Genomic DNA, 27,489 nt, shown 5'->3' on the forward strand with positions numbered 1-27,489 from the left:
GAGGCAGGGCCTACCACACTGACAGTTATCGCTGTGTACCAGGGAGGTCCTTTTCTTCATAGGCCGATCCCAAAGGGACCAGGACAAGACTCCATCACCACTGATGATGGTGACATCACTGATCCAGAGATAAACACAGTATCAGACACAACCCACTACCACACTCATGGTAAATGCAAAAGCCTCTGGGATCTTAAACTTTATTCTAAATAATCTGAAAGAATCTCCTAACAACCCTACAGATGTATCATCTCAAATACTCACATTTTCAGAGTGCACTCTAGATTAGACACATTCAAATGAAACATCTGCCCAACAAGGAAGCCAAACATTAGAGTTTGTTTTATTGCATGACGTTTGCATAAGAAAAACTATTATTGAAAACTGTAAGGCATCATGCAATCACTGATAAGCTAATTATTAACTGTACACTTAAGAGAGGTGGACATATAATCTAAAATTTAAAAACTAGTTCCAAAAAAGTACATAAAAAATTTAACATGATGAGCCTTTAAATATGTATCTGTAGTTTCACGTTGTTAGAAAGTGCTTCAAATGTACTGCTGGAAAGACGTTCTTTATAAATGGTGCTGGGGTGATGTCAGATTATAAACTGTAAAAATTAATTATTTTCATGGAATTCGAAAGCTAATGTGATATTCAAACTTACTGCTGAATCAGTTTTCAATTCTCACTCAAATTAAGTTGATAGATTAATAAGCTACAAAACATCTGCTTTATAACCAACAAAAGTCTTGAATTCAAGTTATGCACGTTGAGTGATCAGATCTCTGGGAGCCTGACTGTGAGGCCCGGAAGCAGTGCAGGCTGGTGTTAATCAATGTACTGCGCCATCCAGCGGAAGCCTTCTCCATACCCTTGCCTTTTGAGCACACTGCACATGAAGACTTCTAAAGGGCGAGCATTCAGTTCTTTGAGAGACACGTTCCCCTAGGAGAGAACACGGACACTCAGTTCCACGCCCGCAGAATCACAGGTGCTACGTTAGAACACTGGGGACTGGGGAAGGCTATGGTTGCTTGACCTCCACGTTCCCACAACACACAGAAAGCTGCCTCCCCTCACAACACCTTGGGGCAGAATGGCCCTTCAGTGGGAAAGAGATGAGCCTGTAAGGCACGCAGAATAAAAGTAACATGACTTAGAAAAAAAAAATCCAAACTGGCCCCACTGATCTTAAAGACAAACTCTCTCTGAGCAAGTTTAGGACCAAATAAAGCACTTTCTCAAATGAATGTGGAGCTGACTTATTAAAAAGAAGACCGAGAGAACAGCTCTACCCTGAAGAACGATAATGCAAACCAAGGAAATGTTACCTATAAACTGAGGTTTTCCCATGGTTTACTTGGGATTTTTGAAAACTAATGCTAATACTAATACAAAGCCTAGTACATACGCACAAAAATAATGTATCCTAAAGCTTGTTATAAAGTATATGTTCAGAAAACTCTAAAACACTCCTGTTCTTAGGTCTTAAGTTTCTCTGGTCAACTTGGACCTAAACACACTATGGTATGTTTAAATACTCAAATATAGTATTTGGTGGCTAACTTTTTTCCTTCAATATTTATTTACTGCATTATTTGAAAGGCACAGTTACTGGGGGGAGAATGGGAGGTAGGTAGAGATCTTCCATTCTTCAGATCGTTCCCCAAATGGCCACAGTAGCCAGGGCTGAGGCGGGCTGAGGCTGGCTGAAGCCGGAAGCTTGGAATTTCATCCAGGTCTCTCATGTGGTGGGGCGGGGCCCAAACACTTGGGCCATCTGCTGCTTTCCCATGCAAATTAGCAAGGAGCTAGATCAGAAGTAGAGCAACTGAGACTTGAACTGGTGCTCCTATGGGATACTGGTGTTGAACACAGAGGCTTAACCTGCTGGAGCCCAACACCAGCCTCTTGGTGGCCAATTCTGATAATTTATGGTATGGAAAGCTTTCATTTCACTTCCTAAAAAGTACAAGCCTTAAGCAAAACGGGGCCCTGGTATTTTTGTCATCACCAAGAAAAGGTTTTGTTGAGGGGCCTGCACTGTGGCACAGTGGGTTACCACCCTGGCCTGAAGTGCCAGCATCCCACATGGGTGCTGGTTCTAGTCCCGGCTGCTCCTCTTCTGATCAAGCTCTCTCTTATAGCCTGGGAAAGCAGTGGAGGATGTCCCAAGTCCTTGGGCCCCTGCACCCACGTGGGAGACCCGGAGGAAGCTCCTGGCTCCTGGCTCCTGGCTTCGGATTGGCTCAGCTCCAGCCGTTGCAGCCAACTGGGGAGTGAACCATCAGATGGAAGACCTCTCTCTGTCTCTCCTCTCTCGGTGTAACTCTGACTTTCAAATAAATAAATAAATAAATATTTTAAAAGAAAAAAAAGATAATGAGCTTTATGAGGCTGGACAGTTGTAATTTAAGAAGACATCGGAGCCGGCGCCGTGGCTCAATAGGCTAATCCTCCACCTTGCGGCGCCGGCACACCGGGTTCTAGTCCCGGTTGGGGCGCCGGATTCTGTCCCGGTTGCCCCTCTTCCAGGCCAGCTCTCTGCTATGGCCAGGGAGTGCAGTGGAGGATGGCCCAGGTGCTTGGGCCCTGCACCCCATGGGAGACCAGGAAAAGCACCTGGCTCCTGGCTCCTGCCAGGATCAGCGCGGTGCGCCGGCTGCAGCGGCGGCCATTGGAGGGTGAACCAACGGCAAAGGAAGACCTTTCTCTCTCTGTCTCTCTCTCTCACTGTCCACTCTGCCTGTCAAAAAAAAAAAAAAAAAAAAAAAAAAAAAAAAAAATTTAAGAAGACATATGTACTGCAGAATCAAACTTGCTGGATTTTTTTTTTTTTTTTACCTTTCCAGTTGTGTGGCCATATAAACCAAACATCTCTCGTAACCTCTCTTCACTAATAGCTTCAGGTCTGTCGATCTTATTCCCAAGAATCAATATAGGCACATTAGCAATGGTTTCATCTGTCATTAGTGACTGAAAGAAACAATACAAACAATAAGAAACTGACATGAAGATATCTAAAAAGCCTATTTTGATGAGACACCATAATAGTCAACACAATAGTTCATTCTAGACCTGATCATGGAATGCCAACTCCCTATGGCAAACTCTGCCTACATCCTAATGTGCTTGATTAAACCATTACCACAACTCTGTTGCCTTCCTGGGGCTCCCGTAAAAGCTTACCCTGTTCACTACGTAAATCAGTGAGATCGAGCAGCAAGACCAGCACCCTGGAGGCAGACAGACCTGGTTTTGTTTCTGGTTCTGCTTCCAAGGTGTGACCTTGGGCAAGTTAACCTCATGGAAGCTCCGAGAACTGGGAACAGAAGCATTAAGTAATATGCAGTGTTTGGCATTCCCTGACCCTGTTTCATGGCCACAGAGTCTACTGGGACTTTGCCACATGAATAAACATTAGTTTGCCTGCTTTGACAGCGGAACAGATCACGGACTGGATTACTCTGTTGCCTCAGAACTGGAACCGGCCTTGCCTGTTTCTCCCAAGCCCTCTGGAGAAGAGAGGAGGTAACTACACAGGCCCCTGCTCACTCCTGGGAGTGGTGATAAAGACAGTATGTTGTACCAGTTCCAGGTTCTGGCCAACTCCTAAAGAAATGGCTTCTAGGAAACTAGGAACATAAGACCAGCCCACTCAAGGAATGCAGCAGACAGGAATATACCAGAAGATCATGCTTTGTGCAGGGCGTGCTCAAGGCTTCAGGAAGGGTGTCTAAATACTTTGTCAATAGCTACAATTACTCCGAGTTACTGCTTCTGTCCTCTTTGAGAAACCACTACTTAAAGCAATCACTGAACTTAGCTAATGGTCAGGAATTTCATAAGGGACAGCAAAAAAGTTGTATTCTGATACCTGTATCTCCAACCTATTTCTTTAGGTTTACCAGAATGATTTTTAAAATATGATTAATTTTAATTACTTACATCAAGTTCTTCTTTTGATTCTAACAGCCTCTCATGGTCTGCACAGTCCACCAGAAATACTATGCCATTGATAGCAGGAAGGTAGTTTTTCCACACTCTTCGAGCTAACAAAAGCAACCAGAGTTAGATATTATTTGCTGGTCAAACCCAGCAAATGGATTGCTGGAAGAGTCCAACAAGACAGCAAGTGAAGTTACTGCTTAGTTGCTTCTACTTCACTGTACAGCCAGGTAAATCTTTTCCCCAATAGTGCCAAAAACTTTCTATCAACCCAAAGAAATTTCAGGCTTTCCTTTATTGTAGGCAACTTAAATACTTTATTTTCTCTCCGTTTTCCCATGTGAAAACAGAATTGATATTTGCTTTCATAGGTCAAGGACACATGTTAAGTTCATTAGATAAATTACATAAATGTAACATATGAGCAGAAAGCTATTTTATAAACATACACAAAATTCATTTTTTGACACTGCCTGTTTATCAAGCTTTTTTGCCAAGGATAAATCTGAAGCTAGGACTAGGTACTAGCCTGTTAAGCTAAAATAATAAAAGCAAACCATTCTGTTCACAACAGAAAACAAGCTTAAGTGTTAATACATAATTAAAGTCTGTGAAACTGTAAGAGTGATTTTTCCAGGAGTCTTTCTGAGAGGACAGAAGCGCTTTTGGGGTACACCAGAATACTCTACTCTAACTTGAGTTTTCTGACATACCTCAAAAACAACACAAAACTGAAGTTTTAGACAAACTCCATTAGATTTCAGCTCACTCTAGTCATATTCCAGAAGTAAATATCCATGAATTATGACTTAGTGTGTTCCGACAATGCCAAATACTTAATGGTCTGGTCTGGTTGTAGTACAGAGAGCAGGAAGGAGAACAGCAGGAAACAAAGACCAGAAAAACAAAGTGGGCTTAGATCTCAAAGATCTTGGGTGCCAGGTCAATGAGTTTGGCTTGCATTTTCTAAGTAATGAGTTGGTTAATGAAGCCTTACAAAGTGGTAACATGTTCATAACCTGACTGTGATGGCAGGTGAAAGGCAGACTGAAGGGGAGACAGAATGGAAGCTAAATTGTACTCATACTTTATCACGCTAGGCAATTCTGACTTACATTGACCAAGAGTTATCAAGTTAGTTTTGTTTTTTCTTTACAAATTCTAATTTATTTTCATTTTATTGGAAAGTCAGACAGTAACAGACAAACATCTTCCATCCTCTGATTCACTCCCCAAATGCCCACAATATCCAGGGCTGGGCCACAGTGAAGCCAGGAGCCCAGAACTCAACCCAGCTCTCCCAGGTGAGTGGCGGGAACCCAAGTACTTGAGCCATGACCTGCCACCTACCATCCCAAACAGCATCTTCACTGCTGTGCCAAAAGCAGTTCCTCATTCCTTGTTTCCAAAGCATTTACCTAAGGACCGTAATTCTTAAATTGTAAGCCTACTCTGGCCTTGCTTGAACAGAATGAGATTTTATGGACTAGAATATAATGGTTGCATTTAAATTTTTTAAAATTTTTACTTTTTTTTTTAATTTTTAGATTTTATTTATTTCAGAGGCAGAGTTATAGAGAGGAAGAGACAGAGAAAGGTCTTCCTTCTGCTGGTTCACTCCCCAGATGGCTGTAACGGCTGTAGCTGGGCCAATCTGAAGCCAGGAGCTTCCTCCAGGTCTCCCACACTGGTACAGGGGCCAAAGGACTTGGGCCACTTGCACTGCATTTCTAGTCCATAAGCAGGGGACTGGATCAGAAGAGGAGCAGCTGAGACTTGAACCGGTGTCTACATGGGATGCTGGCGCCACGGGCAGAGGCTTAGCCTACTACACCATAGCGCCAGCCCCTCCATTTTTTTTTTTAATTAAGTTAAAATAAACAAAGCAAATATAATAATAATAATAGAATCTTACCTTGAACATGTCCACCCAGGTCAAAAGTTGTAAAGGTCATGCCAGCAATGGTGAGTTCTTCTGAAGCTAAATAACAATACAAAATATTTTCACAACATGAAACACATTAACCTATCCATGACATGTATTATTACTTAATGTTTGATTCTCTTTAATTGCAAATAAAATCAAACTGGACACTTAGGAATTGACAAAAGAGTCCTTAGATACATGCCAATTCAAATTAACAATATAATACAAATGACTGTCATAATCAATTTTGTTCTTTACTACCCATCATAAATAAAGTACTTATCTATTTTCCCTTCTCTGTTCTTTCTACTGAAAATATTAGTCGAAGTTATTTGCCATGAATTCAAATAATGTTTTGTGTAACTTCAATAATTTTCTCTTATGGATGACATGAGACAGATTTAGTAATATAAGCAATTATTAAACATTTTGGCAGTTATTTCTTCAAATATTTTTTCTGTTCCCTCTACTCTCCATCTGCAACTTCAACTACAGGTTTGTCAGACTGCTTGATATTGTCTGACAAGTCACTGAGGCTGTTTATTCTTCTTTGTCATTTCTCTCTCTCTGCTTCATTTTGTATAGTTTCTATTGCATTGACCTAAGCCTGTGGACTTTCCTTCTGCAGTGCTAGCACTAATGGTCTGTTAATCCCACCCCAAGAAAATTTCATTTCCGATATTTAGAAGTTCCATCTTTTTTTTTTAAAGAGTTATTTATTTATTTGAAAGGCAGAGATAGAGAAGCAGAGGCAGAAAGAGGGAAGTGTTCCCGTCCGCTGGTTCACTCCTCAAATGGCTGGAGCTTGGCCAATCTGAAGCCAGGAGCTTCTTCTGGGTCTCCAACATGGGTGCAGGAGTCCCAGGACTTGGCCCATCTCCTACTGCTGGATGGGAAGTGGAGCAGCTGGGCCTCAGACCGGTGCTCATTTGCTATGCCGGCACTGCAGGCAGTGGGCCCAGGTGCAGTTTCATATACTTTATTTCTCTTCTCATTATGTTCATGTTATCCTTTATCAGGGGTAGGGGCTCTTTTTTTCTGATGATCCATTTGCATATTCATAGGCCCCACAAAATTATTAACTTAAAGATTAGCTTGCTATATATTTATTGAATTTTGAGTCCCACCTGTGGTTGCCTTGACAGGGACAGAACACATGATTTCGCAGGCTTTACGTGGCCTGCAGGCTGTGCATTCCCTGAGTCCTTGAGTATATTTATTAACAGCGGCCTTAACCACCTTATTTGCTAATTCTATCATCTCTTTTCACTCCCAGTTGTGCTCCTATGGATTGATTTTTCTCCTGGTTATGGATCACATTTTACTGCTCCTATCAAGTCTAGTACTTTTATACTGGATGCTGCATTTTGTTGTATTGCTTTGAAGACTGGATTTTTCTGACAGTTAAGTTTCTGGCCAATGAATTTTTAAGTTCTGTTAGGGCAGATCTAGAGTAGCCTTCATTTTGGGGCTAGTTTTTCTCAATTATTAAGGCACGATCCTTCTGAATCTACTGAATGCCTTGTGTACCCAACCAACTATTCCTGTTCTGGCTGGTAGGAAGCTGAATGACTGCCAGCCCCACAATGAGTTCAAGTAATTATTTGATTATGAACTTATAATTGTTTTTTTCTCCAGCAATGGTTCTTTGATTGGCCTTGTGGAATGTCAGCTTTAGCATGTCTAGACTGGTTTTTAGTCACACAAATATCAGGAGTCCCTTCTCTTCAGGGCTCCCTCCTCTCTGCCATCCTGTCTGCCTAGCAAATTCTAATCACCTTGGCCTCCCCAAAGTCTGGTCTCTGTCTTAACTCAGCGAAACTACCGGGCTATATTTGGGTCCCCTCTCTTTGTAACACACCCTGAAAAACTACCTCCTGGCATAAAGCTAGAATAATGGAGTTTGTTTGCTTCTCAGAAATCACACTCTTGTGCTAGCTACTGCTCAGTATCTGAAAACAGTTATTATCTAATTTTTTTCATCCAGTTTTCTAGTCCTTTACAGTGAGAGAGTAATTCCAGACTCTGTTACCGCCTCATGGCCCAAAGAGGTCCCCTAAAATCATAATGAAAGATTCAGTGTAAATGCTCTGGCCCAGAATGTTAAGTCCTGTTAACCCTGTATATAGAATACCAACTGCTTAAAATACTGAATACAATCCACGTTCAAAGTTACTATCCACCAGGAGGAGACAATGCTTGGATGTGGTTGGCAAATGTTCAGGATGGTTACAATCACCAATATATCCCCTGCCTTATACGTAAAAGTCCCAGTGTGAATAACATATAGAACGCTGTTAACATTCCAGAAAGTTCCCTTTTAGCCTTTCCAAGATCAGTTCTCAGCTCCACCATCAGAGGCAACCAGTGATTTGAATTTGGTCTGCCTATTCTAGACTTTCATAAAAATGGCAGGTAATTTTTAGTGACCAGTTTATTCCATGTAGCATTAATATGACTGAATGTGGCAGCAGTTTATTTCCCTTTCTTGCTGAGTCCCAGTGTTCATTTGTTGTTTCTGAATTTTAATTAATTTATCTGGGGGGCCAGGGAGGGAAGGAGGGAACAGATAGAGTTGCCACCTGCTGGCTTATTCCCTAGCAATAGTCAGGATGGGCCACGCTTCTAGGGCAGGAGCTGGGGAATCCAATCCAGTTCTCACACATGGGTGGCAGGGACGAAATTCCTTGAGCCAACCAACACCTGCTGCTTCCTAAGCTGCATATTAGCAGGAAGCTGGACTCAGGAGCAGAGGCAGCACTCAATCCAGGCCCTCTGATATGGGATGCAGGCGGCCCCAGTGGCATCTTAACCACTAGGCCAGATGTTCAGTTCTCATTCCCCTTTTGACAGCCACGTGGTGTTTCCACACATGGTATGAACAGTCCTGTACAAGGCTCTTGGTTAATGTGTATTTTCATTGCTCCTGGATAAACGCCCAGGAGTAGAACTGCTAGATCCTAGGATTTCTCTATGCTACCTTTGATACTTTAGATTGAGAAACAGAAGGTGAACTGAGTGTGAGCTGTGGGACGGCTGAGAAAACATCTGCTTGGCGTCACTGCCCTAGCCCCAGCATGTAGAACAATGTCTGGCATAAAGAAGGGGCTCAGTAGATATTTGCTGAATAAATAAAAGAGAGCAACATCAAAAAGTAAAAAAATGACTTACACCTAATATAAGACCATGTAGTCTCTTCCAATTCTGCTGTCTTTGCAGACAATTTTATATATTCAATTTCATCATGATCATTTTTTCTTTAACAGTATTGATCTTGTATCAGAATCTTATTTGCCAAGCCCCACTCTTTTCTCCTAATATAAAAAAAGATTTATCAATTTTTTATGAAATCTTCCTTTTCCAACCTTACTAACAGTTTTACAAAATACTTTGTTTTGCTTTTCTTCTGTTCTATTCTCTTTCTTTGTTCTCTGAACATTTACTGAACTAAGTAACTTACAGTATCATATTTTTTGGTCTAGTTCTCAATTTTATACTTATTATTATGGCTATACTCATTTCATAATATGTATTCACTTGTCTTTAAACTTTGTATATCTTTGATTTACAATCTCTTCACTAGTAAAAATGAGGTCATAGGTATTTATATATTAGACTTCTATATATAACAATTTTGTTATTTTAACACCAATCATTTTCTTAAAACAGCAACCACTGTACAAGCATACATATAGAATGATAAATATTAGTGAATTTACAGAGTCATTACTAATGTTTTCAAGGTGGCCTTTCTAAAACAAAGAATACAAAATTATTTTTAAATTTTAAGATTTTCTACAAATCATTACATTCCCCATTTCTTGGATTAATTCCATAGTGCTGTTTATATTAGATACTGTTAAAGTTATCAAGATATGTATTTACCAATCATGTCACAATCTGTGAGATATAACTTTTTAATTCCTCTAGCTGCAGAAGGGAGGGTTAATTGATAAAAAGGTATGAGTATTATTTCAAAATCTAAATGGGAGCCAGGTCATGTATTATTATTATTATTTTTTTTTTTTTTTGACAGTGAGAGTGAGAGAGAGAGAGAGAGAGAGAGAAAGAAAGGTCTTCCTTTGCCGTTGGTTCACCCTCCAATGGTCACCGCGGCCGGCACGCTGTGGCAGATGGCAGGAGCCAGGTACTTATCCTGGTCTCCCATGAGGTGCAGGGCCCAAGGACTTTGGCCATCCTCCACTGCACTCCCTGGCCACAGCAGAGAGCTGGCCTGGAAGAGGGGTAAACGGGACAGAATCCGGCACCCCGGCCAGGACTAGAACGCGGTGTGCCGGCGCCGCAAGGCGGAGGATTAGCCTAGTGAGCCGCGGCGCCGGCCCAGGTCATGTATTATTTACTGCTTTAGGAATATGTCAAATAATCATATCATAATTTATATCTAAAAAAAAACAAAAACAAAAACAAAATACAAACCATTTTTGGTTAGTGCCGCCCATGATTCAGCACGAATGGATCAAGTATTATGTAATATGTTACATACTTACTGGGATGTAACGTTGGGACATGCTGTCCAAGTCTATCATCTTTTAGCATGTGTAGCAATGTTGTTTTTCCCGCATTATCCAATCCAAGAAATACCAATTTACCAGTTTTCTTATATAATCCTGTAGAGTAAAAGCTATGATTGGTCAAAGTAAATCTTACACAGATTATTCAAATGACTTTAAATTTGACCCAAATTAGCTTAATTTCTAAATTGTTTTTTTCCTCCCTCCCTCCCTTTTCTTTTCTTTTCTTTTCTTCTCTCTCTTTCTTAGATGTATTTATTTGAAAGGCAGTGTTAGAGAGAGCTATCTTCCATCTGCTGGTTCACCCCTCAAATGACCTGAACAGCTAGGGCTGGGCCAGGCGAAGCCAGGAGCTTCATCTGAGTCTCCCACATGGGTACAGGGGCCCAAGCACTTGGGCCATCCTCTGCAGCTTTCCCAGGAGCATAGGCAGGGAGCTGGATCAGAAGTGAAGCAGCTGGGACTTGAACCGGCGCCCATGTGTGATCCCAATGTCACTCACTACACCACAATGCCGGCCCCACCTATTTTAATTTTCTAAAGATCTATTCTTAATTTGTTCACTAGTTAGGACTTCAAATAATTATAAAACTAACTGTTAAGAGATTATTTAGTTAATAGATTACCTATGTTTCCAAAATATTTATGTTGCTAAAACATTAATTACCATGACAATGTAGGGGTGAATATCCGTGTGCTTTATTAGGAAAACATACATGAAATACTTGGCACCGTGTATTTATGAAGCTAGAGATTTTTCATGGATGAAAACAAGTTAAGCATTTTTGTCAATAAAAACCATGACAGTTTTTGGCCGGCACCGCGGCTCACTAGGCTAATCCTCCGCCTTGCAGCGCCGGCACACCGGGTTCTAGTCCCGGTCAGGGCGCCGGATTCTGTCCCGGCTGCCCCTCTTCCAGGCCAGCTCTCAGCTATGGCCAGGGAGTGCAGTGGAGGATGGCCCAAGTCCTTGGGCCCTGCACCTCATGGGAGACCAGGATAAGTACCTGGCTCCTGCCTTTGGATCAGCGTGGTGCGCCGGCTGCAGTGTGCAGGCCGCGGCGGCCATTGGAGGGTGAACCAACAGCAAAGGAAGACCTTTCTCTCTCTCTCTCTCACTGTCCACTCTGCCTGTCAAAAAAAAAAAAAAAAAAAAAGACACTTTTTATGTCAAAAAATTAAGTAGTTCATTGTCAAATTTCCCTGTGAATAAGTTTAAACTATTTATCATAGGATACATAAAACTCTACAACAACTACCAAAAGAAGCATATAATTTTAGACTTATCAACCAGATATTCATTAACTGAAATACAGAAAAATGCAGCTTGACCAGATTATAATAGAATGATATTTTATTGCTAAATTTGCTCCTGAACTTTATGTGTTCAGTTGTCTAATGTCCACATTATTTCACAGGACAGGAGACCTGTCTTGACTCACAGTAGGTCAAAAAATACTTACTCGGGCCTGGTGCTGTGGCACAGTGGATTAAAGCCCTGGCCTGCAGCACTGGCATTCTATATGGGTGCTGGTTAACATCCCGGCTGCTCCACTTACAATCCGGCTCTCTGCAAATATGCTTGGAAAGCATCAGAGGATGGCTCAAGTGCTTGGGCCCCTGAACCCATGTGGGAGACATGGAAGAAGCTCCTGGTTCCTTGCTTCAGTCATTGTGGCCATTTGGGGGAGTGAAACAGCTGATGGAAGACCTCTTTGTCTGTCTCTAACTCTCTCTCTGGAACTCTGCCTTTCAAATAAATAAAATTAATAAAATAAAAATTTTGAGCCAGTGCTGTGGTGTAGTGGGTAAAACTGCCACCTGCAGTGCCAGCATCCCATATGGGTGCTGGTTCGAGTCCTGGCTGCTCCACTTCTGATCCAGCTCTCTGCTAATGCACCTGGCAAAGCAGCAGAAGATAGCCCACGAGCTTGGGCCCCTGCCACCGATGTGGGAGACTGAGAGGAAGCTACTGGCTCCTAGCTTCAGCCTGGCTTATGCTGTTGTGGCCATTTGGGGAGCGAACCAGTGAACTGAAGATACCACTCTCTCTCTCTGCCTTTTAGATAAATAAACTAAATCTTTTTAAAAAGATATTAAACAATTATAGTTTCAGGCCATTTATTTCTACTAAATTCATACCAATAACACCTAATGCTTGACTCACACTTAAGTCTAAGAAGTGAATTGTTTGAAGACCTAATCTTTTTTTTTTTTTAAGACTTTGTTTATAGGAGAGTCAGAGTAACAAAGAGAGAAGGAGAGAAAGACAGCAACATCTTCTATGTGCTAGTTCACTCCCCAAATGGCTGCAACAGCCAGGCTGAGACCAGGCCAAAGCCAAGAGTCAGGAACTCCATGTTCTCCCACATGGTTGGCAGGGACCCAAGTACTTCATCATCTGCTGCCTTCCCAAGCACATTAGCAGGAAGCTGGATCAGAAACGGAGCAGCCAAGACCCAAACCAGTACTTCAGTGTGGCTGCCAGTGTCACAAGCAGCAGTCTACCTCACTGCCCCACAGTGTCAACACTCGTTTTAATGACTTTTTAATTGTTTTGAGAGGAGACAAATCTCCTGTCTGTTGATTCACTCCTCAAATGTCTGTCCCCGAATGTCTACAACAGCTGAAGCAAGTCTGAAGCCAAAGTCGGGAACTGGAAATCCAATCCAGGTCTCACCTTTCAGAAAAATATATACAATGATGTGAGGTATTTCATTTTAAAAAAAGAAAGCAATCAACATTGGTTTTTAAAAACTTACAAGGGCCAGTGTTGTGGCACAGTGAACAGAGCTGCTGTCAACAATGCCGTATCCCACATTGGGGTGTTGGTTTGAATCCTGGCTGCTCTGCTTCCAATTCAGCTCACTGCTGATGTGCCTGGGAAGGCAGCGGAAGATGACCCAAATACTTAGGTCCCTGCCACCCATGTGGGAGACCTGTATGGAGCTCTGTGTCCCTGGTTTTGCCTGGACCAGCCTTGGCTGTTGTGGCCATCTGGAGAGGAAACTAGTAGATTAAAGATCTTTTTCTCTTTCTCCCTCCATCTCTCTTTCTGCCTTTCAAATAAATACATCTTTTTTTCAAGATTTATTTTATTTATTTGAAAGTAGCATTACACAGAGAGAAAAAGAGAGAGGGAGGGAGGGAGGGAGGGAGGGAGGGAGGGAGAGAGAGAGAGAGAGAGAGAGAGAGAGAGAGAGAGATACTGATCGGTCTATCTTCCAGCTACTGGTTCACTCCCCAGATGGCTCCAATGACCAGGGCTGGCCCAGGCTGAAGCCAGGAGCCAGGAGCTTCTTTTGGGTTTCCACTGTGGGTACAGGGGCCCAAGCAGTTGGGTCATCTTCTGCTGCTTTCCCAGGCACATCAGCAGAGAGGTGGACTGGGAGTGGAGCAGCTGGGAATAGAACCAGCATCCATATAGGATGCTGGTGCTGCAGGTGGTGTCTTAACTACTATGCCACAATGCTGGCCTGCATAAATAAATCTTTAAAGAAAAACTTAAAAAATAAAAATTTTCTTTTTTTTCTTTTTTTTTGGACAGGCAGAGTGGACAGTGAGAGAGAGACACAGAGAGAAAGGTCTTCCATTACCGTTGGTTCACCCCACAATGGCTGCCGTGGCCAGCGCACTTCGGCCTGCATACCGCGCTGATCCAAACGCAGGAGCCAGGTACTTATCCTGATCTCCCCTGTCTCCCTCTCTCACTGTCTGTAACTCTACCTGTCAAATAAAAAAAAAAAAAAAAAAAAAAAAAAAAAAAGATTTATCTATTCACTTGAAAGTCAGAATTACGGAGAGAGAGAAGGAGAGGTGGAGAGAGAGAGAGAGAGAGAGAGGTCTTCCATCCACTGGTTCACTCCCCAGATGGTCACAATGGCTGGAGCTGTGCCAATCCAGGAGCCAGGAGCTTCCTCCAGGGTGCAGGGACCCAAGGACTCGGGCCATCTTCCACTGCTTTCCCAGGCCACAGCAGAGAGCCGGATCAGAAGTGGAGCAGCCGGGACTCGAACTGGTGCCCACATGGGATGCCGGCACTGCAGGCAGTGGCTTTATGTGAGCACATCAACAACCCCAGCACCTAGTTTGAATTCCTGGCTCAGCCTCATCATTCCAACTTCCTGTGGATGCAGACTCTGGGAGAAAGTGGTGATGATTCCAGAGACTGGGTTCTTCCTACCCACATGGGAGACACGGATTGAATTCCTGGTTCCCAGCTTTGGTATCTTCCACCTCCTCCCAATTCCCACTGCACAGGCAAATGGGAATTCCCCCCTTTTTAAGTTTTTACTATATGAAAATGCTTAAGTTATTTATTTTCCATTTATTTGAAAGAAAGAGAGACAGAGAGAGAAACAGAGCAAGATGTTTGATCCTGTGCTTTACTCCCCAAAGGCCCACAACAGACAGGGCTGGGTAAGGTAGAAGCCAGAAGCTTGGAACTTGCTCCAAGTCTCCTCCATGGGTGGCAGGGATCCAAGCAGCTGAGCCATCATCTTCTGCCTCCCAAGGTGCACATTAGTAGGAAGCTGAATCTTAAGTGGAGTAGCCAGAACACAAACCAGGCACTATGATGTGGGATGTGGGAATCCCAAGTGGCATTTTAACCACTGCGCCAAATGCCTGCCCCGTTGCCTATCTTGCTGTCTGACTCTCAAATAAATAAGTTAATGAAACAAAATCTTAAACAAGAGAGGAAAGTCACTGGTTAGAACTATTGAATAAATAATGCTTATTATAAATGATCATTTATGATGCACAATGCACTTCTGGAATATTTTTTTCCCAATCATTTGAAAGATGAGGGTGGGGAAGTAGAGAGAAGACAGAAAGCTCCTGTTTGCTGGTTCACTCCCCACATGCCTGCAGTGGCTAGGCCAAGCTGTGCCTGAAGCCAAGAACTCAATGCAGGTCTCCCATGTGACAAGAATCCAATTACTTGGGTCATTACCACTGTCTCCAAGGGTTTCCATTAGCAGAAAACTACAGTTAGGAGCTAGAGCTAGGAACTGAACTCAGATATCCCAATGCGGAATGTGGGCATCTTGATCGCCAGGCCAAGGCCTGCTCCCTGGAACATGCATTAAATAAGATAATTCATTAAAGTATGCACATACATTAATAAATGGTAGGTATTTTTTAGTAATATTCCTTTAATAATAAATTTAAAGAAGACAAAGAGTGAAAAAGAAAGCACTCTTGTCTGCTGGTTCACTCCCTAAATGCCAGTGACAGGTGGGACCAAACAGAATGCAAAGTTGGGAGCCAGGAGCCTGGAAATAATGCAGGCTCCCGCACAGGTGGTAGGAACCAATAACCTGAGCCTTCACCGCTGGCTCCCAGGATCTGCATTAGTGGGAAGCCGGAGTCAGGGGACAGAGGAAGACAATGAACCCAGGAACTCTGATGTGAGTCATGGTTGTCTTAAATCAGTGTCTTAACTGCTAGCCAAAGGCCAGCCTGTTAGCAATTTTTTTTTTTTTTTTGACAGGCAGAGTAGACAGTGAGAGAGAGAGAGATAGAGAGAAAGGTCTTCCTTTTCCGTTGGTTCACCCCTCAATGGCCTCTGTGGCCAGTGCACTGCGCTGATCTGAAGGCAGGAGCCAGGTGCTTCTCCTGGTCTCCCATGTGGGTGCAGGGCCCAAGCACTTGGGCCATCCTCCACTGCCTTCCCGGGCCACAGCAGAGAGCTGGACTGGAAGAGGAGCAACCGGGACAGAATCCAGCGCCCCGACTGGGACTAGAACCCAGGGTGCCGACACTGCAGGTGGAGGATTAGCCTAGTGAGCCGTGGCGCTGGCCCAGTAATATTTTTAACAACTACCCTAAGAAGTAGGAATTCTTGCGGCTGGTGCTGTGGTGTAGCGGGTAAAGCCACTGCCTTCAGGGCTGGCATCCCATACGGGCACTGGTTCAAGTCCTGGCTGCTCCACTTCCGATCGAGCTCTCTGCCATGGCGTGGGAAAAGCAGTAGAAGATGGCCCAAGTCCTTGGGCCCCTGCACCTATGTGAGAGATCAAAAAAAAACCTTCTGGCTCCTGGCTTCAGATCGGCACAGCTCCAGCTGTTGTTGCCAACTGGGGAGTGAACCAGAGGATGGAAGACTCTCTCTCTCTCTCTCTCTCTTTCTCTCTCTCTGTGTAACTCTGACTTTCAAATAAATAAATAAAAATCTTAAAAAAAATAGGAATTTATTGCCATTTTAAACATAAGGAAACTCGGGCTGAGGAAGAAAAATTAATTTGCATTTCTTTAAAGATTTATTTATTTGAAATGCAGAATCAGAGAGAGAAAGAGACTGACGCATCTTCTATCCACTAGTTAACTCCCCAAATGGCCGCAATGGCTGGGGCTGGACCAGGATGAAGCCAGGAGCAAGAACTGCACATCCTGGTCTCCCACGTGGGTGGCAGGGGCCCAGGCACTTGGGCCATCCTCTGCTACTTTCCTAGGCACATTAACAGGGAGCTGGATCTGAAATGCAGCAAGCCAGCGCTCATATGGGATGCTAGAGTTGCAGGCAGCAGCTTAACCTGCTGTGCCACAGTGTCAGCCCCAGGAGTCCATAATTTAAAACAGATGAGTTATTGGACATATTTTCAAAGCCCACATTCTTTTATTTTTAAAGACATTTATTTAATCATTCATTCATTCAAAAGGCAGAATGACAGAGATCTTCCATCACTGGGTTCACTCCCCAAATGCCTGTGATAGCCAGCACTGAGCAAAGCTAAAACCACAAACTTCATCTAGGTATCCTTTGTGAATTGCAAGGACTCAAGTACTGGAACTACCACCTGCCGCCTTCCCAGGTGTATTACCAAGAAGCTGGACTGGAAACAAAGTAGCTGGGACTTGAACTGGCTCTCTGATATGGATGTGAGTGTCCCAACAGGTAGATTAACCCATTGTGCCACTAATACCTACCCCACAAAACCCACATTCTTAATCCCTGTTTTATATATAAAGAGGATCTATAACTAATCACTGTTACATAAATAGGCTCAAGTGTGGAAATCTATAAAGAACAAAGAGACTACATTACCTAAAAACTGTAGCACGCTGCTGAAACCACTGTAAATCCAATCAAATATGAAGGACATGTCCAAATCTTATAGGGTCTGGAAAACAGAGTTTTGAATTTAGTAGTCAATAGTACACACTGTTTTAAATGCCAATTCTGAGTACATAATACCACCACAACCTTACTACAAAGTGTCAATAAACACTATTATCCAGAATGGCGTAAACTGATCTATACTTATGCCGGAAAAATAAAATGCCATCAAGATACCAAGTAGAGACAAATGTTGCCCATCAAAGTGGCAGAATGAAAAAAAGAATTATAAAAGCCAGAAATAGAAAGGATATGGTAAAAGAATGCAGTAGGTCAAAGTATAAACTGCTATAAATCTTTTTCAAAAGCAATTTGGCAATAATCTATCTTTTGACACCATTTGACTCAGAATTTTAGAAGATGTATATGTATATATGTATATAAAAGCTTTATGCATAAAGATGTGCATTACAGGTATTAAAAGATTTGGAAATGATCTATGATCAATCACAAAGGTAATTTAACTGAAAATCATCATAAATCAATGATAGATTATCTGGGTTGATGTCAACTTACTCTATGGTTATAAGACTTAAATAAATACAAAGGGAAAAAAAACCTGCCCATATTGCACAAATCACAATAAATAATGCATCAGGAAGGGGAATGTATGTCCACAAATGTACTTTATGTTAAGTATGAAAGAGGAGGCCAACATTGTAGAGCAGTGGTTTCTACACCAGCATCCCACGTAAGAGCACAGATCGGAGTCCCAGCTTCTCTGCTTCCCAGCCAGCTCCCTGCTAAAGCACATGGGAGTGCAGTGGAAGACAGCCAAAGTACCTGGGTCTCTGCCACCCATTTGGGAGACCAGCACGGTGTTCCAGGCTCCTGGCTTCTGCTTGGCCCGGCCCTGGCTGTTGCAGCCATTTGGGAGGTGAACCAGCAGATGTAACACCTCTATCAATCTGCCTTTCAAATAAGTAAATAAATATTTTTTTAAATAAAAAGAGGAGAAACCAGTCTAGCTATCTCTCTTCCCAGTGTCCTATTTCCACAGCTCTACAGAGGCAACAAGGTGCAGCTAGGGAAAAGCTTCTCAGATAATATTTGGCTTCGGTCTTGAAGAATGAGTAGGAGTCTGCTAGAAGCTTGTAAAGTGCATACCATGTTCAGAGGTGTGAAGCTGAACAGATATGGCAAAAAGCTAGTATTACTGAGTGATATGATTGCATTGAAGGTGCTGTGACCTGAGAATAAAAATCAATGACAGGGCCAGCACTGTGTTACAGTGGGTTAAAGCCCTGGCCTGCAGCACTGGCATCTCATATGGGTGCTGGTTTGAGTTCCGGCTGCTCCACTTCCAATCCAACTCTCTGCTAATGCACCTGGGAAAGCAGCAGAGGATGGCCCCAAACCTCCCCTGTGCCAACGTGGGAGACCCAGAAGAAGCTTCTGGCTCCAGGTTTCAGATCAGCTCACATTCGGCCGTTGCGGCCATTTGGGGAATGAACCAGCAGATGGAAGATCTCTCTCTGGCTCTCTCTCTCTCAAAAAATTAAAATAGGCCGGCGCCGTGGCTCACTAGGCTAATCCTCCACCTTGCGGCGCTGGCACACGGGGTTCTAGTCCCGGTCGGGGCGCCGGATTCTGTCCCGGTTGCCCCTCTTCCAGGCCAGCTCTCTGCTGTGGCCAGGGAGTGCAGTGGAGGATGGTCCAGGTACTTGGGCCCTGCACCCCATGGGAGACCAGGAGAAGTACCTGGCTCCTGTCATCGGATCAGCGCAGTGCGCCGGCCATGGTGGCCATTGGAGGGTGAACCAACGGCAAAGGAAGACCTTTCTCTCTGTCTCTCTCTCACTGTCCACTCTGCCTGTCAAAAAATAAATTAATTAATTAAATAAAATAAATCTTTTAAAAAAAATGACAGCTAATTTCCCTGGCAGGAGTCACAGTGATAAACAAATCTGAGACTAAATTTAGGCTTCTGAAATTTATGTCTGCCACCTATAATATACGGACAAAAGAAATAATACTGAATACTCCAATTTAATAAACAAAAAAACAACTGTCATTTATGGAATCCCTAGGAGCCTTTCAGTATAGAGATTAAGAGCAGGAGCTCTGGAACCAGGATTTTACCACTTACTGTCTACCTTAGCATGCTACCTCACTTTACTCATCTTGAAATGGAGATAAATACCTTAAATAGCTGATGTGAAGATGAAATAAATTAATATGCACAAAGCACTCAATATCTGGCATGGAGTAACACTTGTAATAATATTGCCTGCTGTTATTTCTTCTACTATAAGGTACACAGTACTAGTCCCCTTGCAGTTATCACCATTGAACCCTTCTAAGTAAATATATTTGTGTTTCTATTGTTCAGAATAAGAAATCGATGTCATAATAACAAGACCTCAACTGCTAATGATTGGCACTTCCACCTTTCAAACGTGGGTCTCTCTTGACTTCCATATACATGCCCTTTCCCTTATACTGCAGTGGCTCTCTAAAGATTTTTAACAAGCAGTTTTAAAAGTGTAACTCTGTTTACATGATTAAGTATAATTTTAATGGAATTTTTTCCCTCTTCATTAAAAAAATTTTTGGTTTTATTTATTGGAAAAGCAGAGTGACAAGGAGAGGGAGATACACAGAGAAAGACATCTTTTATCTGCTGGTTCACTCCCCAAGTGCTAACAACAGCTGGGGCTGGGTCAGGTTGAGGCCAGGAGCCAGGAACTTCATCTGAATCTCCCATATGGGAGGCAGGAACTGAGTACTTGAGTCACTACCTGCTGTCTCCCAGGATGCATTAGCAGGAAGCTGTACCCAGGACTCAAATGGGCACTCTGGAGATGGGATGTGCATATCCTAAGTGGTGACTTAACCTGCTATACCACAATGCCTGCTCCTAAGTAACATTTTTAAATCACTCCAGTTCAAGACTATGATAGATCATTCCTTCCTCTCCCTCACATCCCACATTCAGTTATTTCCTGATCCTATGATTACTTGCTTCCACAGAAACCACGTAGGCAAGAACCTTATGTCATAATCTAAACGGCTATCTTAATCTCAAGTAATTGGTCTCTAATCATCTAGTTCATTGCATCCAGAGTGGCTCTACCAAAGTGCAGCCTTGACCTTGACTTGTTGCACAGTCTAAGGAACTATGACTCTCAGTCTGCTGGGAGAGTCTGAGCTTATACCTGTTATGTCAGTATAATTATTAGTGGTGCTTTCTTCCACTCAAAAGTGTTCTGATGTAGGCAGTACATTCCTGGGCTACCCATACAGGTGGAGCTGAGAAATGATTTGACCACACTGCTGCTTGTATTCCTGATGTTCCACCTTTTCTTTTCTTTTTTCTTTTCCCTTCCTTCTTTTTCCCTCCCTTCCTCCCTTGTTTATTTTTTTGACAGGCAGAGTTAGACAGTGAGAGAGAGAGAGAAACAGAGAGAAAAGTGTTCCTTTTCCATTGGTTCACCCCCAAATGGCCACTACGGCTGGCATGCTGTGCCGATCCGAAGCCAGGAGCCAGGTGCTTCTTCTGGTCTCCCATGCGGGTGCAGGGCCCAAGCACTTGGGCCATCCTCTGCTGCACTCCCAGGCAACAGCAGAGAGCTGGACTGGAAGAGGAGCAACCGGGACAGAATCCGGCGCCCCAACCGGGACTAGACCCGGGGTGCCGGCGCCGCAGGTGGAGGATTAGCCTAGTGAGCCTCAGCGCTGGCCCCACCATTTCTTTCTTTCTTTCTTTCTTTCTTTCTTTCTTTCTTTCTTTCTTTCTTTCTTTCTTTCTTTCTTTCTTTCTTTCTTTCTTTCTCTCTCTCTCTCTCTCTCTCTCTCTCTCTCTCTCTCTCTCTCTCTCTCTCTCTCTCTCTCTCTCTTCCTTTCTCCCTTTCTCCCTTCCTTCCTTTCTTTCTCTCTTTCTTTCTTTCTTTCACAGGCAGAGTGGACAGTGAGAGAGAGAGAGAGACAGAGAGGAAGGTCTTCCTTTGCCGTTGGTTCACCCTCCAATTGCCACCGCGGCCAGCGTGTTGCGGCCGGCGCACCGCGCTGATCCAATGGCAGGAGCCAGGTACTTATCCTGGTCTCCCATGGGGTGCAGGGCCCAAGCACTTTGGCCATCCTCCACTGCACTCCCTGGCCACAGCAGAGAGCTGGCCTGGAAGAGGGGCAACCGGGACAGAATCCGGCGCCCCGACCGGGACTAGAACCCGGATTGCCAGCGCTGCAAGGCGGAGGATTAGCCTAGTGAGCCGCGGCGCCGGCCCCATTTATTTCTTAGCTACCTTTCCAAACTAAACAGCTCACTACTTGTAGCTTCCCCTGGGTCAAAGTAAACTGCTTGCCATTCACTGTAGTGACCCATACTTTGCCACTTGAAAACCTCTGCCTATTCACCTTCCCAGCAACAAAATGTCCTCCTGTCTTAGCTATCAGAATGCTATCCCCTGAGGTGGTCTTCAATGAACAGATGAGAATGAGAGAACTAATGAGTAGAAGAACTAGAAGCAAGAGTGACAGAAATGGGAAGGAAAGAAGTCAACAACATCCAATACAACTTGGAGGCCTGAACTGGCTTTGGTGACAAGGAACCAACTGCTTACAGCACGAGTAGACGGCCGTGCAGCCGTGCTGTAGCACAGTCTGTGGTGAGTGCTAACGTACAGAAGAACCAGCTCCATGATTCATAAACGGCCTGACCTTCAGCAGAAGTTTCTTCTAAAAAATCTCTCATGGCGTTGTAAAGATCAAATGAGATACAACGCACAAAGTAAGCCTCATTGCTGCCGTTACTGGGGAGCAGAGAGGTTCACAGGCAGAGAGGTCAGGAGAGACTCCTCTATCAGAAAGTCTGAAAAGGATGAGAGGAGAGAGATTTTCTTCTCCAAGAAGGCTGAGGCTTCAGTATGATGAGAAACAGAAAGGAAGGAGCCAACGCAAAGGGAGAGGTTAAAGTTAAGGAGGAGAAAGAAGGAATGAACCAAAACGGAGGGCCAGAGTCTCAAGAGGAGCTGGAAATGAGATTGTATCTTTTCCTCTAAGATGAGAAAGCAATCTGTTAGTTGTTAAGGATCAAATACAAAAGTGAAGAGGTGGAGAGAAATTTTAAGACACGGGGCAAGTATCAGAAGAGCTACTGTAGGGAATGGATCAAGTTAAAAGATCACCACGGATCCAAGGGCTCAGTCAGAATTAAAAAGCAAACAATCACAGTAGAGCAAGTGGACATGGATTTCTAATCTTCCCTCAACCCCCAGCAATGCTCAGCTTTCCAGAACACGGAGTAACTGGAGATCAGGGATTACGGCAATGAAAAAGGGCACTGGAACAGGACTTTGAGAGTTGCATGACGGGCTAAAGTGATCACACCGAGTAGATAAAAGTACAGGAGTAGGTAGTGTGTGTATGTGTGTGTGTGTGTGTGTGTGTGTGTGTGGAGGGGGGTTGTGATCAAAGGTAGGCTTCTAAAGAACAGAAGTGGGAGAATGGAGGAAAAGCCTATAAGCCATAGAAGGTATAGATGTAGTAAAAGGGTGAGAACTGTGCCAGTAAAGTGGAGGTGATAATGGGGTTGAAGAGTTCAAGAGAAGTTCAGGACTGGGTGGTGGCACGTTCCAAGGCCTGGCTCTGGTATGGACAGATGAAGGAAGTGGAGTGAGAGATACAGGAAACTAGGCAACAGGGTACACTGTCCACGCTGACATACAATGGAGTCACCTAGAAGAGGGGGCGACACTGCTGTAGAAAGTAGGCAAAGTGGTGAAGTCCTTGCTGCCGATGACTGTTGGTATACATGAGACCCATGAGTAATGGTGAGGAGTGGAACGGGGTGAGATTTGAAGGAAAAGAGGGGTTTCCACAGAAGGATGGTACAGTTTGCTGTTGTAACATTTATTCCAAGACAGATGATCTAATAACACATATGGAAAAACTCTGCTTTAGAAGCTAAGTGATATTTATATTTCTATAAAGTTAGGAGGCACTAGAAACAGACTTAACGTTTTGTTGTTGTTTTAAGAACAGGTGAACATATCCAACTAAGAATAAATGCTTCTTAGCTACAGACACCTGAGCCCTGGGAACAGGTTACATAACACCATGAACACACTATTCAGATATGTGAAGAGCAAAGGTCGAGAACAAGGAAACATATACACGTCAGCAGATTTATTTATTGCATGAAATGAACACCAAACAGGAAAAGTCCCCATGCAGATTTAAAAACTGATCTGCTCAAGTAACATGAAAATCAGTGCAAAGGACGTAATGGAATGGAAATTTCTCATATTAGTAACTTCTTAAAACCTTTTTCTATTAAACTTACACGGATGATTCCATTTACAGGAAATGGCATGAATAGGCAAATCCTTAAAATTAAGTTACTAGTGGCTGTTAGGCTAGGCAAAGGGAAAGAGGGAGTGATTGCTAATGGACCCTGGGTTTCACTGTGCGGTAATGAAAACGTCTTGGGAGAAGATAATGGTGATGGTTGCATAACACTATGTGGTAAAAACACTAAGTTATACACCTTAGGAGAGTAAATTTTACAGTATGTCACTTATAGTTCAATAGAGCTATTGTTAAAAATTAAAGAAAAGCAAATTTAAAATTTACATTAACATTTAATATTTACAACTGTTTTATTAATGAATTAAGCATTTAGATATGAACTTCTTAGAAGCTAACACAGGAAGACAAAATACAAATACTCAAAAAGTGCTACTGTGAAAAAATAAGAGATATAGTAGTTATCTAAAAAAGGCAAATATAGTATCAGAATATGATTGTAGAATCAATATATTAGTAACTTCAGGATGCAACACTTGCTAGACATGGATGGAGAATCTGTGCCAGGATTTAAAATGTACCTTTTTATATACTATTGTTTCATTCTCAGAAAGACAGTCTTTCTGAGCCCATTTCCTCTTGTGTGTAACAGGAATACCACTGCCTCACAGAGTGGCAAGCCTGATTAAATGTGAATACACACAAACATGTTTTGAATACTACACACACAGTAACTCATTCAGACAGAACCGATGTTGAGGACAAAAAATGTGAAATTCCTAATTGCAAATTAACTTCAATATTAACAACTTTGAAGACAAAAAAAATTCTCTAATGACATTCTGATTTTACTTTAAATATTTTTATGCAGTGTCACTGAGTATCCCAGGAAAAGGCACTAAATGAGCTTCCTCCAAATTCAGGTAAAGACATTTCACTATAAGAGATTAATAGTAATTTTTCTATCCAGTTATGTTTAATCAGGTTTATTATTAAAACAAGTAGGTTATCCCATCTGTAAACAGATTTATAAATGACTCCTTTCAACTAGAAATATAAAGGCGGCCAAACTATGCTTATTTTACAGGTTTTTCAGCACAGCCCCATAAACTATTAGATGGACATTTACAACACTAAAACTTTTTTTTTTTTTTGACAGGCAGAGTGGACAGTGAGAGAGAGAGACAGAGAGAAAGGTCTTCCTTTTGCCGTTGGTTCACCCTCCAATGGCTGGCACATCGCGCTGATCTGAAGCCAGGAGCCAGGTGCTTCTCCTGGTCTCCCATGCGGGTTCAAGGGCCCAAGGACTTGGGCCATCCTCCACTGCACTCCCGGGCCACAGCAGAGAGCTGGCCTGGAAGGGGGGCAACCGGGACAGAATCCGGCACCCTAACCGGGACTAGAACCCGGGGTGCCGGCACTGCAGGCGAAGGATTAGCCTACTGAGCCGTGGCGCCGGCCAACACTGAAACTTTTAATACTGCTGTTTTACACATTTTTCTCCTCCAAAATTGTTATATTTTCATACTATTAGCCTTTACAGCTTTAAAACTTTGATGCAAGTAAAAAAAAAAAGCAAGAAATACAATGGTGAAATGTATATCAATTATAATAAAATATAAGATTCTTCTTCAAATAATCAACAGAAAACACATTTTCAAGTTTCCTTCAGAGAGAAGTGACAATTAAGAGAGTTAAAATCAAAGAAAATACAAATAGGGCTTTTTAAAAGAGTGAGTCAAAGGGGAACACTCTCATATTCACAGGTTGTTTTTGAGTCTGAGGACTTGAACTTGCCAACAATGGGCCAAGAAAATGAAAACTGATATACGTGATGAAGAATTCAAACCTTAAAACACTCACTTTAAAAACACTGACTTAAGAATTATTTGCTTAGTAATAATTTTTTTTTTTTTTTTTTTTTGACAGAGTGGACAGTGAGAGAGAGACAGAGAGAGAAAGGTCTTCCTTTTGCCGTTGGTTCACCCTCCAATGGCCGCCGCTGCAGCCGGCGCACCGCGCTGATCTGATGTCAGGAGCCAGGAGCCAGGTGCTTTTCCTGGTCTCCCATGGGGTGCAGGGCCCAAGCACCTGGGCCATCCTCCACTGCACTCCCTGGCCATAGCAGAGAGCTGGCCTGGAAGAGGGGCAACCGGGACAGAATCCGGCGCCCCAACCGGGACTAGAACCCGGTGTGCCGGCGCCGCAAGGTGGAGGATTAGCCTATTGAGCCACGGCGCCGGCTTGCTTAGTAATAATTTTGCAGAGAAATAATTTAAATGAGTTTCAGCCAAGGGTGTATTTAAATAAGGGGGTGGAGAAATAGTGACTCACTACCACAGAGTGTGTAAGCCTGTGATGATGGGGCAGTTTTTTCAGTTCTGAAAGATGGACCTTTTGTCTCAATCTCCGCTTCGATTCCTACTCCAGCACAACAGTCCGCGCGCCTGGTTTCAACTACTGACCTTCGGAATCACGAACACGACCACAGCGCAGGCAACGCGCTCCTTCTCCACAAACTCACAAAGTGCCAATGACCTATCTTTAAAAAGTTTTGGGATCTTAACATACGTGGGTGGCAAGCACAATGTAGGACAGACAGGGCAGTAGATGAGGTGTAGCAGTGCTTCGCTGTCCTGGCATCACTGCCCATCTTCCTGCACCGCCCGGGTGGGCTGCTGCGTGCCCCCTTGCACAAAGCGGCCAGTAAACAGGTTCCTCTCCTCCCTTCGCTTCAATGTGACTTAATTGTAACCGACAATTTGGACACACAACCTCTTCAGAGTAAGACAGAGCCCCAGGAAGAACATGCAGATAGCAACGATGGTAGGTTTAATTTCTCAAGTTAAAAGGATTTCTTCACCTCTTTTCGCTCCATGGACCGAACACCTCAATTGCCTGACCAGTTCGGGTCTTTCGGCCCATGACGTCAGAGTTTTCGTTGTTTTGAAACAAATTCCTAAGGTGTTGGAAAACCCGGAAGGCTTTGGAAATCACGACAGGCTTCCCGACGGCGGCTCTCTCCGCCCCGCACCGGGGCCGCACGCGGGACCGGGCGAGTGGACAGCAGGACGCCGTCTCGCCCGCACCGGGGACGAAGCCCAGGCCCACCGGGCGGGAGTCGCGAGCAGCAGGAGCCGCGCTCCTTCCCGAAGGAATCCAGCATCCGACAGCGGCACCGTCCAGCCCCGGGGGCCACCAGGGCGTCCCCGCCCGGCACACAGCGGACCTGTCCTCTCCGGCGCCGCCACCTCCCGGGGGGGAAACAGGTACCCCCCTCCTCGCAGCGCCACAGACAGGGGCCCCGGGTGGGCGCAGGCCCTCAAAGGGCGCCTTCCCGGCGGCCCAAGGCTGCCACCCACCAGTGCTCCCGGGAGAAGGAACTGCCACTCACCTGCGACCGAAGAGAACGCGGTTCCCCGGCTGGCGTCAGCCCTACACCCTCTGAGCCCGACCTGCAAAGCGCGATGGCTGCCGCGGCCCGAGCTCCCGTCGGTCCCTTCCGGGCCGGCGGGTGCTTCACTGGCGACGGTCCGCGGGCTCCCAGCACCGCGCGTCCTCAGTTCCGCCTCCACCGAGTCCCGCCGCCGGTCCCCGAGGTCGCGCCCGGACTTTCCCATTCCCGCCCGAAAGCCTGGGAGAGATGATACACCCTTCTGGCGCTTGCAATAATTGTCGTCGGCTCCTGATTTTTTAAAAACAATTTTTTG

At 43.9% G+C, this 27,489-nt stretch overlaps 1 protein-coding gene across 2 annotated transcripts; it reads right to left on the minus strand.

The window, feature by feature from the left end:
* Positions 1 to 320: 320 nt before the first annotated feature.
* Positions 321 to 27,422, minus strand: SAR1B (secretion associated Ras related GTPase 1B). 2 transcript variants are annotated; one of them, XM_002710214.5, is made up of 7 exons: positions 27,174 to 27,375; positions 17,462 to 17,537; positions 10,390 to 10,509; positions 5,870 to 5,935; positions 3,955 to 4,058; positions 2,851 to 2,982; positions 321 to 951 (listed from the first exon to the last, which is right to left on the minus strand). In XM_002710214.5, exons 2-7 carry the CDS (start codon positions 17,517 to 17,519, stop codon positions 835 to 837), a joined length of 597 nt encoding a protein of 198 aa, XP_002710260.1. In that variant the 5' UTR covers positions 17,520 to 17,537; positions 27,174 to 27,375; the 3' UTR covers positions 321 to 834. The 2 variants fall into 2 exon arrangements, with proteins under 2 accessions (XP_002710260.1, XP_017196551.1); XM_017341062.3 differs by lacking the exon at positions 17,462 to 17,537 and having other exon boundaries at positions 27,174 to 27,422.
* Positions 27,423 to 27,489: the final 67 nt, after the last annotated feature.

Source organism: Oryctolagus cuniculus, chromosome 6 (assembly GCF_964237555.1).
Source record: "Oryctolagus cuniculus chromosome 6, mOryCun1.1, whole genome shotgun sequence".
Lineage (NCBI taxonomy): Eukaryota > Metazoa > Chordata > Mammalia > Lagomorpha > Leporidae > Oryctolagus > Oryctolagus cuniculus.

Coding starts and splice junctions, on each gene's coding strand:
- SAR1B (XM_017341062.3), bottom strand. CDS start 27,399: ATGGGAAAGTCCGGGCGCGACCTCGGGGACCGGCGGCGGGACTCGGTG. Junction 10,510..27,173: donor CGCGTTCTCTTCGGTCGCAG/GTGAGTGGCAGT, acceptor TTTACTCTACAG/GATTATATAAGAAAACTGGT. Junction 952..2,850: donor ATGGCCACACAACTGGAAAG/GTAAAAAAAAAA, acceptor GTTCTCTCCTAG/GGGAACGTGTCTCTCAAAGA.